Genomic DNA, 12,740 nt, shown 5'->3' on the forward strand with positions numbered 1-12,740 from the left:
GACCAGGGGCTGCACCTAGGGATTGGGCCTGCCCTCTGCCACCCAGGAGCAGGCCTAAGCCAGCAGGTCATTATCTCCCGAGGGGTCCCAGACTGCGAGAGGGCACAGGCCGGGCTGAGGGACCCCCCTCACCCCCCGAGTGCACAAATTTTTGTGCACCGGGCCTCTAGTCTATATATATAAAACCCTAATATGCAAATAGACCAAACAGCAGAACAACCAGTCGCTATGATGTGCGCTGACCACCAGGGGGCGTGTGCGGAACATGGCAGGTGTCGGCCTTGGTGGGATGATGGAGCAGGTGAGCGGGGGTGCCAGACCAAGGCAGGGCGCTGGTCACTGTCATTGGGGCAAGCCTCTGGTGGTTACTGAAAATTCTTTGCTCTGCGCGCCCCGGTCCTGCCCAGCGCTCGCACCTGCTGCTGGTGCTGGAGCCACTGCTCACACAAGGCACCGGCCCTCATCGCATGGCGCTGTCAGCAGGTGCAAGTGGTGACTGCCAGCCCTGATCACCCCTCAGGGCTTCTCCACCTCCCCCTGCTCCTGAGGGGTGATCAGAGCCAGCAGCCACCTCTCGCACCCACTGCCAATGCCAGAGCTGCTGCCAGCACCCACTGCTGGTGCCAGCCCTGCTCTCACCAGCAGCCGGCGCTGGAGCCGCCACTTGCACCTGCTGTCAGTGCCCAGCGCCTGTCCCAATGGCTCAGTGCCGTCAGTGAGTGTGAGCTGCGGCTGCCAGCCCTGAATGCCCCTGAGGGCTTCTCTACCTCCTCCTGCTCCTGAGGGGTGATTGGAGCAGCAGCTGCTGCCACTTGCACTCCCTGACAGAGCAGGTCCCGCTTGCACCCGCTGCTGGCATCGGCCCCAATGGCTCCGCACCATCAGTGGATACGAGCTGCGGTGGCAGAAAGGGGACTGGGGGCCGTGGCGGGAGGGGCCGGGCAAGGGTGCGGAGGTTGGGCCGAGACCTGCCCTGTGCCCACCGCAGCCTTGTGGCCCACAGTTCCTTTCAAGGTGCACGAATTTGTGCACTGGGCCCCTAGTATGAAAATGATTGTTAATACAGTTATGATAAATACAAAGTAGGAAATTTGGTTATTGACTTTTGGTTATTGACTTCTGTTTCTAGAGTGAAATAGTGTTTTATGATTCATGGGAAGATGTTAAGACTTTGGAGTCTCTTCAACTTTGAGTATAATGTTTGAATGAAAAATTCTTGTCGGTATGGTATGAGCCATACAATTTATTGAGAGGGCTGACTAGAAACCCGTACTCTTTTTATCATTTTTCTGTTGAAGAAATATTTATTGAGTGCCCATGTTTCAGGTACAATTGAGGACATTAGGGATGTGGTGGTGAATAAGAACAGATGATTCCTGCTCTTACTGAATGTATAGTTTAGTGAAAGAGACAGATATGATTAAAATAATAATAGAAATGAGTCTTAATTACAATTGAAATAAGAGCTGAGAAGGGGAATAAACCTGGTCTTTTAAGAGCATATAGCCATTAGACCTAATATAGAATGAGGAGCCAGAGGAAATGACACTTTACCTGAGATCTGGAGAGCTTTCAGGGTAAAGTTATTGAATTATTCTAGTCAAATACCAATACTTTTAGGATAGAGTCCGATAGTAGAATTAAAAAGAAAGAAAAAGCACCTGTAATCCTACCACCATTAGATAGCGACTATTACTATTTTGAGAAAATTCCTTCTAATCTATGTGTTTTGTAAACTTGTATCAAACCATTTTAATATTTATATGGTTTCCATTAACATATGAACATTTACTTCCTCAAATGGACTTTAAAACATGATTACTAATGGGTACATATTATTTCATTGAATGGATATACCATTAATTTACAACTCTGCTGCAGTTGCACATTAAGATAGGTTCCAGTTAACACGCAAACTTTCGCTCATATGGATACCTTTTTATTAAATTTTTATTCTTTTTTAAAACATATTAGCTAATTTCTGTCACACTCATATTCAAAGCTGATAATTGCCTTTTGACTGAATCCCCCTTCCCCAAAGTGAATTAGTATATATTAATGCCTTTAAATTTTTTTCCTTATGGAATTATTTTTATTACTGTTAGCTAGTTTATATTTTTTACGAATTAGACAGAAAAGTATGCTTTATAAACTGGAAATACCTGAGTCTAAGGAGACTCAATCAAGTATTTAGAAAAGACAATATTTGTGCCCAGTCAGGATTAATGCCTTGAATTTTAAAGAGGAATTAATTAGAAGGTTCAGTTGAATCATAAAAAGTGATTTATCATTACTGTCTTACAACAGAAATGTAAAAATTACTATGTAAGTCACTGAAGAAAAAACCTGATGCCTTGTATTTTACTAGAATTAACTCTAATACTCTAGCAATACTATGTAGGCGTTTTAGTAGAGCAATGTTGTTGTTATATTGCATCATACTTATATAAGAAGTCAGCTTCCTAGAGTAATAACAAGTCTTGAGAAAGTGTCTTTTAATATGTATTTAACATTACTGCTGAGATTTGACAGTTTTCATTTGCTAATGTTGAGCATATTGCTGGTCAAATTTGGTCTTTTTTTAAATAGGTCTTTTGATCATTAGATTTAAAGATGTGAATAATTATAAAATCTGTCAGTTTTTATAAGGATTTATAAATTCCTTAAAGCTGATAAATCTACTTGGATTTTCTTGCCAGCTGTTCTTTAAATTTTATTTTATTTTAATGAACAATGTGCCCAAATAATGTTTTCTTTTTGGGGAGGGGAGAAGGAATATCAGAATTCCTAAATCTTTAAAGGAAAAGTTATTAAATTAGTTATTTTGAAAATAGGGAAAATATTATGATTTCATAATTATCTTTAATAGTATTATGTTAGTCTCAAAGTTTTTACTTCTGTCTCAAATTTATTTTATATAGACATTTATATAAAATATTATTCTTAATTTATATTTTTTATTCTTAATTTATATATTTTTAGCAAGCAGAATGCCTTTGTTGGATAAGCAGTATACTCAAAATCTAAGAATTCTTAAATTAAAGAAAATTATTTTCACTTTTATTCCACATTGATAAATTAGACTAACAATATTAAACTTAGGAGACTTCTCTGATAAAAATGTTAAAATATAAAAAATGCTTTTCTAAGAATTGTATAACAATAGTAAAAAATATGCAGTTACATATGTAGAAAAGGTTTTTTTTGCTCCTTCCTAGGTTTATTTCCAGAGTTGAGGAAATCTTGAATGACTGGAAACTGATTGGAAACTCTCTGGGAAAGCCACTTGAAAAGGTCAGATCTATTTGCTGGTGTCTCTAAATAAGTATTTATTTTGAAATTTCTAAACTGCATTTGGTACATTTGAATTAAAATTTTTTTAAGTTATGTATAATCTGTAAACATAAAATGGTATCTGGAAGAATTTGGACATGTGGCAAATAATATATGTAAGGCTTTTGTGAACTGTCTTTTAAATAAAATTTTATAAATACAATGTCATTCTTCGTGAGTGATTTTGTTTCTCCTAATGTTTACTTCTTTCTCTCTCGCCTTCTCCCTTAGAATGTTAGAACATCTTTTTTTTTTTAAGTTTTAGTTGGTTAGAGAAACACTGCAGTTACCAACTTCTTGGGTAGAATATTTTGCTTAATTAATGAGGAAAAATTCTTGGTCTTAACAACCAACTGACTGTAATTAGCAGCCAGTTTTTACTCAATTTTTGTATTTTACAAATACCACTAGTAACACTTGTTTTCCCCACCTCCTTTTGTTTTGTTTTTTTAACTTCATAGATGTTTTGAAGATAAGACTAAATATTCAAAATTGAGGTGGAATTCTAATTCTAATCTTAAGATACTGGCGGGTTTACTCATAAACTATGCCCAAATGTTTACTGAAAAATGTACTCTGAGAATAAAGCTAGATTTTTCTGTATTTTGATAAAGGGAACTAACAGTTTGGTTTAGGCTTATATAGATGCTTTGTTAGATTAATTATTTTGAAGTAAAATTGATTGTTTTTATTATAAATCTATCATTAGCCCTAACCGGTTTGGCTTAGTGGATAGAGCATCGGCCTGCAGACTGAAAGGTCCCAGGTTCGATTCCAGTCAAGGGCATGTACCTTGGTTGTGGGCCCATCCCTAGTGGGGGGTGTGTAAGAGGCAGCTGATTGATGTTTCTCTCTCATCGATGTTTCTAACTCTCTATCCCTCTCCCTTCCTCTCTGTAAAAAATCAATAAAATATATTTAAAAAAATAAATCTATCATTAACCGATTTATCCCTCTATAACAGCGGTTCTCAACCTGTGGGTTGCAACCCCTTTGGGGGTCAAACGACCCTTTCACAGGGGTCGCCTAAGACCATTGGAAAACACATATATAATTACATACTGTTTTTGTGATTAATCACTATGCTTTAATTATGTTCAATTTGTAACAATGAAATTGGGGATCACCACAACATGAGGAACTGTATTAAAGAGTCGCAGCATTAGGAAGGTTGAGAATCACTGCTCTATAAGGAAATCTCAGTTCTCAATATTTGCTAGGTTATTTTTCACCTTAATGGTGATGTTAACAGAATTTGAGACAATGAAAGCATTAGGATATTTTTCTTTAGCTATATGAATAGGAACAGGAAAAGTAACACTAAGATAGAAATCACCTCATTTAAAGATATGCTGAAATGTATAGAGTAAATTGATTTACTATATTAAAATATTTTTATGATTACATTTTGAAATAAAGAAAATGTGAAGTTCTCAATCACAGAGCATTCTATTCCATGTGAAACAAATACATACAACAATTGATACAGATGTCAATAAGATTAAAGGCAAAACAAGCTAGGTATAACTGGAATGAAAAATTATTTGTACCACCAAAAAGAGAGCTAAACCTAATATTTGTGAGCTGATATCCCTCAATTATATGATTTACACATATATGCTGTGTGTCAGATCTGAAGAAATGGTGAGCAAGATTCATGTTGACACTGAACATAAATTCACATGAGAGAAAGAAGTAATAAGTAAACAAGACTGAAATTTTAGATACAAAATTAAGTTTGGGGATATAAGTTGAGTAATGAATTCAAAGTAGGTAGCATACTGACATACATGTGGTAGGGACTAAAGGAGTGTAACTCTCCAACTCTTTCCTTTCTATAGATTATAGTAAATAAAATGAGATATGGAAAACATGAAGAGATTTCAAGGTGAGCTGTATAATAAGATTAAAGAAAGTATAAAGGAACGGTGTTATTTAGCATAGAAAAGAAAGTTTAGGGAATGCCTTTATGAGATTTTACTTTATGTGAAAGACAGTGATGACCAATTCTCCTCCTTCATTGAGGCAGAATTAAGAAAAATTATTTTTTCAAAACAGTTTTGAAAAATTTCAAACATAAATAAATACGATAATTTATTGAACCCTCATGTGCCCATCACCCAGTTTCAATAAAGAATAATCTGCCATTTCTTGTTTCAGTAGTACCTTTATCACCTCCCCATCCCAACTAATTTTTTTTAAAAATAATTGATATTTGGGGGGTAAAATTTACATACATTGTAATGTACAAAACTTTAATTTTTACAGATGTTTACATAACATTCCTCATTCAAGATATTGGATATGTCTGTCACCCCAGAAAGGTCCCAGTGACCCTTTCGAGTTAATTCCCATGCTCCTCACCCATGACCCCCAGGCGTCTACTGTTGTTTTTTTTGTTTTTTTGTTTTTACTATAGATTACTTTTGCCTGTTCTAGAAATTCATATATATGCCATCATAAAGCATATACTCTTTGTGTCTTTGTTTTAAAACAATGGTTTTAACATTGTTCTAGGTTATTGCATGTAACTATTTTTATTGTATGAATATACCACAAATTGTTTCACTTATTGGCAGATATATGGGCTATCCTATATAATAAAGAGCTAATATGCTAATTAGACCCAACAGCAGAACGACCGCCCGGATGACCTTCTGGACGAAGCCGAGGCTGCGAGGGCTGGCCGAGGCTGCAAGGGGCTGTGAGGCCTGGCCGGGGCTGCGAGGGCCAGCTGAGGCAGCTGGGGCTGCAAGGGCTGAGATCCCTTGCACAAATTTTGTGCTTTGGGCCTCTAGTCTATATATATAAAAGTCTAAGCAACCGAACGACTGGTTGCTATGATGCACACTGACCACCAACGGGCAGACACTCAATGCAGGAGCTGCCCCCTGATGGTCAGAGTGCTCCCACAGCCAATCTCCTGTGGCCGGCCAACCTCCTGTGGTTCCTCCCCCTGGCTGGCCCCAATTGGCCCTGATTGGGACTGGGCGAGATGGCCCGACAAGCTGAGGGACTCCACCCATGCATGAATTCGTGCACCGGGCCTCTAGTTATGAATAAAGCAGAACATTCTTGTATGAGGCCTTTTGGTAGACATATGTTCTTACTTTTCTTGAGTAAATATTTAGGAGTGAAATTTATAGGGTCATAGGATAGTGTATGCTTTGTACTTAACTATAGTAAACTGCTGAAACTTTTTGTACCATTTTAACCCCTCACCAGCAAATATATGAGAGTTCAGGTGGCTCCACATTCTCACCAACAATTGATTTTCAGTCTCATAAATTTTAGTCATCCTAAATGGGTATGTAGTTTGTGGAACTAATTTGTATTCCTCATTCTGGTTTTAATTTGTATTTCTGTGGTGAATATTGGTAGCAAACACCTTTTCTTATATGCTTACTAGAGGCCTGGTGCATGAAATTCATGCACGGGGCGGGGGTGTCTCCCTCAGCCTGGCCTGCACCCTCTCTAATCCAGGACCCCTCGGGGGATGTCCGACTGCCTCTCGCAATCCAGGACCGCTGGCTCCTAACCACTTGCCTGCCTGTCTGACTGCCCCTAACTACCTCTGCCTGCCTGCCTGATCGCTCCTAACTGCTCCCCTGCTGGCCTGATTGCCCCTAACTGCTCCCCTGCTGGCCTGATCACCCCTAACCACCTCTGCCTCGCCCCACACCCGGGACCCAGGATTCCCTCCTCTAGCCGGTCGAAGGCACGTTGGTCTTTAGACATTTTTTGTTGATAACGCTGGTGTTTTTCTGCATCAGAGAGATGTTTTTCAAGTAGCTGGTGTTCAGATACATCTTTCAAGATCAGACACACACTGTTCTGCAGACATTTTCTGTCGATAACACTGGCATCTTTTGGCTGCAGAGCTACATTGTATCAACAGTTGTTCTTTAAACATAGTCCCACCTCTCTACTGTCACGGTCTGAGATGCAGGTGAATGAGAGTCCTGGCTGTCAGGCCACTGAGAGCTGTCTGACCAAAGGCTGATTCTGGCTGATTCTGTGGGGGTGGGACTTCCTCCTTTCTGCTGTCAGTTTCCACAGCTGTGACAAGGAAGCTGGGGTGACAGAGGGAGCTGTGCCCTCCAAGCCGCCCTCTGTCGCTCTGCTCTATGTCCAGCGGCCTCCTGCTCTGCCAAGTCCTCCAAACCTCCCGCTCTCCGCCCACTCCTCTCCCGCTCTGCTCTCTGCCGGCAAGGTCCTGGGAGCCTTCGGGCATGGCTACGGCCTTGCCTCCCGGGGCGGCGAAGGTCCCAGGAGCCCGCAGGCGTGGCTTGGCGCGGCAGGCCTCGCTTCTCAGGCCGGCAATGGTCCCAGGAGCTCGAGGTCGCCATCGCCTCCTGGGGCACTTGACACCTGTGTATGCAAATTAACCGCCATCTTTGTCGGGTTAATTTGCATAGTCACTCTGATTGGGTGTTGGGCGTGGCTTGTGGGCATGGCTTGAGCGTAGCGGAGGGACGGTTAATTTGCATGGTTCTCTTTGATTATATAAGAATGAATTGAAGGAGGGAGGTTAGAATGTTGCTTTTAGTTGACCTAAATTATCTTAAGTCTGTTTTGGAGATAAAATCTGGATTTCTTGTTGATTACAACCAACTTTTCCTTGAGATAGCTGTTGGTAAGGTTGACTGCAGTACCCAGAATCCAGGGGTTATGACTTATATATACACATAAAAAGAATATTTCAGCTTTCCTTCAGGCTTGAAAAAGGCATTCACCTCTCATTTTCTGGACTTCTCCTTTTTCTTTGTTTTAGCCTTAACTTTGTTATAGTAGGCATTTCTTCTAGCAAACCAAGCTCTTCTGTATATTATTATTGTTACTCATTTCAATTTGAAGTTTTTGGTATGGGCCATATATGTCTTAATTTCACACAGGTTAACCTAAATTTAAGGAAACCCAACATGTACATGTCATACATGATGATGATTCTAATAAAAGATTGCTATTTGATGTATTTAATAAGATACCTTTAGGGCATTTAAAATATGATTTAACTCAGTTCGGAACTGTAAATGCTTTGCTAGGAACATACAGAACATTTGGGTGTTTTACATTAAGTATAGTTATGAAAACACTTTTTAAAAGCTCAGTAACTCAGCATTACTGCTTACATATTTTCTATCTAGTTTGGGACTATCTGTGCTGGGATGGTATTCCCTGCATCCTAATGATGCTATGCTGCCATGACTATCTACCTCTCCAGTGGAAAGAATAGCTATGAGAGATTGGAGGCTCCATGAGAAATAATTCTTTTTTATGGTTATGTTGGATAAGTAAGGTTGCTTTTTAAGATTTTTAAATAAAATGTTTTCCAAAAAAAATTGCTGTTTACAAAATAAATGAACAAATTAAATAGAAACAGATTCATAGACACAGAGATCAGACTGATGGTTGCCAGAGGGGAAGGAGTTCAGGGGACTAGGTGAAAAAGATGAAGGGATTAAGAAAAACAAATTGGTAGTTACAAAATAGTCATGAGGATGTAAAGTGCTGCATAGGGAATATAGTCAATAATATTGTAATAACTATGTATGGTGCCAGGTGGGTACTTTAAATATTGGGGGGACCATATTTTAAAGTATATGATTGCCTAACCACTATTCTATACATCCAAAATGAATACAAAATAATATTGGGTAGAAGAACCAAGATGGCAGCTTAAGAAAGCAACTGCACTTGCCGCCTCTCACAACCACATCAAAATTACAACTAAAATACAGAACACCATCATTCAGAACCATCTGAAACCTGGCTGAATGGAAGTCCTACAACTAGAGAAGTAAAGAAGAAAGCACACTGATACTGGTAGGAGGGATGGAGGCACGGAATGGGCTGGACTGGCACCCATGTGTGCCGCTTTCGGATCGGGAGGGAGATTGTCTCTGCAGAGGCTGCCTGTGAGGAGCAAGGGGTCCCAGCCTCCCAGCCCAGGGTTCCAGAACTGGGAAGAGAAGTTGCCATTAACTACGGACTATAAAAACTAGTGGGGATTAGGGCTGAGTGACAAGGAGGCTGCTGGAGACCCAGCTGTTCCTTTTAAAGGGCTGATGCACGAACTGAACTTAAAAGGTCCCACTTCCTCTGAGCTCCAGTGCCAGGATGAGGCTCTGGGAACACAGACACATACGAGGAGGAACTGGATGCCTGGCATCAGGGCAGGAAATCGGGGCAGCTTTCTCCCAGATGGAGGTGCTCACAGGGGTCATTGTTCATGTGCTGGCACCTCCTCTGTGGCAGGACTGACTGGCAGCCATATTTGTTTGCTCTGCCTTGGTGATTCCCTGAGATCCCGCCTCATCCAATTTGCAGCCTCACTCACCAATTTGCAGTGGCTTTTGCATATGAATGGCTGTCCTTGCTGAGGCTTCAAACTTTCCTAAAATCTCTAAAGCTGCAGTTGGGTCATCATGCCGCAAACCTAACAGTAAAAGGCCCAAGGCCCTGCACTAGCATGAGCCTGCCTTGCTTCATAGCTGGGCCTTGCCTAGGCACCTCCAAGCCCAATCCAAATAACTCCTGCAAGGTGGCCCCATGCAGTGGCTGACTTTGCACCTCCCTGGAGGTCCTAGAGCCAGTGCACCTGATGGACAGCTTCAGTCCATAGCAGATTACAACTCTACACATCCATAAGTGACACACTCAAGGGGAAGACTCAGTGAGGACTGAAGCCCCACTGAAGCAAGTCCTGCTCCATAGGGATGTCTACTGCACAGCATCTCTCCCACTGTAGCTACAGTTGGTGCTCACAGCCAATTGGCCTAGAGGTCAACTCCTCTCAGTGACACCAACAACAATCAAGGGTCAACAGCAAGACTGTGTACACAGTCCACACAGGGACACACCTAGAGTGCCCAGCTCAGGTGACTGGGGAGGCTGAGCCACTGGGCCCTACAGGACACCTACTACACAAGGCCACTCTACCAATTCCAGGACATAGCAGCTCTACGTAATACACAGAAACAAATACAAGCCAAAATGGGGAGACAAAGAACATATCAGAAATGAAAGAAATGGAAGCAAGCAAACTTTTGGATACAGATGTCAAAACCATGGTTATAAGGCTACTCAAGGATCTTCTTGAGACTTTCAAGGATCTTAGTGAGAAAGTTAAAGACATGAAAAAGGACCAGTCAGAAATTAAGCATACACTAACTGAAATAAATAATAATTTACAGGGAATCAACAGAGTAGAGGATTCTGAGAATCAGATCAAGGGTTTGGAATATGAGGAAGCAAAAAACACCCAATTAGAAGAGCAAAAAGATAAAAGAATCCAAAAATATGAAGATAGTGTAAGGAGACTCTGGGACAACTGCAAGCGTACCAACATTCACATGAGAGTGCCAGAAGGAGATGAGAGAGAGCAAGATATTGAAAACCTATTTGAAGAAATGGCAGAATGCTTCCCCTACCTGGTGAAAGAAATAGACTTACAAGTCCAGAAAGCACAGAGTCCCAAATGAGGAATCTGAAGAGGCCCACACCAAGACACATCATAATTAAAATGCCACGGGTTAAAAACAAAGAGAGAATCTTAAAAGCAGCAAGAGAAAAGCAGTTACCTACAAGGGGTTGCCCATATGACTCAGCTGATTTCTCAACAGAAAGTTTGCAGGCCAGAAGGGAGTGGTAAGAAATATTCAAAGTGATGAATATCAAGGACCTACAATCAAGATTACCCAGCAAAGCTCTCATTTAGAATTGAGGGTCAGATAAAGAGCTTCACAGACAAGAAAAAGCTAAAGGAGTTCATCACCACCAAACCAGTATTACATAAAATGTTGAAGGGTATTCTTGGAGAAGGGGAAGGGAAAGGGATAAGAAATATGAACAATAAAATGGCAACAAATACATATCTATCAACAATTGAATCTAAAAATCAAAATAAACAATCTAATGAACATAATCAACTGATAAATAAAATAGAATCAGAGGCATGGTAGCATGGAACAGACTGATGAATCTCAGAGGGAAGGGGTTGGGAGCGGGAAGAGATTAACCAAAGATCTTACCTATGGACACAGACAGTAGGGTGGTGAAGGCTAGGGATGAGGTGGGAACCGAGTTGGGATGGGGTGGGAACCAGGTGGAGATGGGCCATGGGAAGGTAAGGGGGACATCTGTAATATTTTCAACAATAAAGATTTTTTAAAAAATAAAACAATTATATTGAGTGTAAACTGTAATTGAAAATTTTAAAAAGTAAAGTATAAGCAAAATTCAAAAACAAATTGCTATTTAAATGAAAATATTTGAATTCCAAAGCTTAATAAAGAAGCTTGCAAAACCTGTTAAGCTAATTTATTACTGATGTCACATCACTTAATTGATTTTACAAACTGCTTTTTTATGAAGCAATTTCTATGTTCCATAATGCTGTGTGCTGTAGTGATGTTATTTGATTTGAGAGTTTATAAAAGTATATTTTATTGCCATGTACTTTCTAATTTATAAAATTTCATCGTTTTTTGTTAAAAGTAACTCAGAGATTCTGCTATTGGTAGAAAGGTGGGGTTTTTTTCTTGCATGTGAAGAGGCATGGGATTTATTGTATTTTTATGATTTTTTAAAATTCTTTAAAGTATTACATATAATATTACATATGTCTTCTTTTTCCCCCATTGACCTCTCCCCAGCCACCCCTACCCCCAGCATATACTCTCACTCCCTTAGTGTCTGTGTTATGCTTATATGCATGCATACAAGTCTTTTGGTTGATCTCTTACTACCCCCCCCTCCCCCAGATATTTATGATCCTATATAATAAAGAGCTAATATGCTAATTAGACTGGATGGTGGAACGACTTTCCAGAACGATGGGGGCGGGGCCACGAGGCAGCCGGGCCCGCAAGGGGCGAGCCCCTTGCACGAATTTCGTGCATTGGCCCTCTAGTTTTATATAGAGACTCACCTCACAAAAAGTACTTGAAAATAATAATTTTGTAAGTTCCTTAATAGTTTATATTCTAGGGAATTTTTTAAAGGAACATTGATAAATCATTTATAAAATAAGTTCCTCTTTGTTTTATTCACTTACATATTTTTCCTTTTTCTTTAGTGTGTGGAAGATACCGGATGAAACTTAGATTAGCTGGCAGGAAAAGGGAAAAAAATTCCTGTGGTTAATAAACAATGGTAGCTATTGAATACTTTAATGTTTCCCTCTCTTATTGTTAAATACAGGGTATATTTACTTCTGGCACATGGGAAGAGAAATCAGATGAAATTTTCTTTGCTGACTTCAAATTCTCAGTTACTCATCATTATCTTGTACAAGAATCTACTGATAAAGAAGGAAAGGATGAAGTTTTAGAAGGTAGGCTTTTTAAAATACGTATTTTAAACTCTTGACTTGTAGGATTGATTATCATTTTTTTTTTATTAGT

At 40.0% G+C, this 12,740-nt stretch overlaps 1 protein-coding gene across 5 annotated transcripts in view; it reads left to right on the plus strand.

The window, feature by feature from the left end:
• The window catches only part of RAB3GAP1 (RAB3 GTPase activating protein subunit 1 (catalytic)), an 88,293-nt gene that overhangs the window by 5,655 nt on the left and 69,898 nt on the right, over window positions 1-12,740 (plus strand). For all 5 annotated transcript variants that reach the window (XR_001362603.1, XM_005868871.2, XM_005868872.2 and 2 more), the window contains exons 3-4: window positions 3,219-3,294; window positions 12,538-12,670. Coding sequence is in view for 4 of the 5 variants with exons in the window: in XM_005868871.2 (XP_005868933.1) it covers window positions 3,219-3,294; window positions 12,538-12,670 (209 nt within the window). In the remaining variant the exon portion in view is untranslated. The remainder of the gene's footprint in view (window positions 1-3,218; window positions 3,295-12,537; window positions 12,671-12,740) is intronic.

Source organism: Myotis brandtii, unplaced genomic scaffold (assembly GCF_000412655.1).
Source record: "Myotis brandtii unplaced genomic scaffold, ASM41265v1 scaffold278, whole genome shotgun sequence".
NCBI lineage: Eukaryota > Metazoa > Chordata > Mammalia > Chiroptera > Vespertilionidae > Myotis > Myotis brandtii.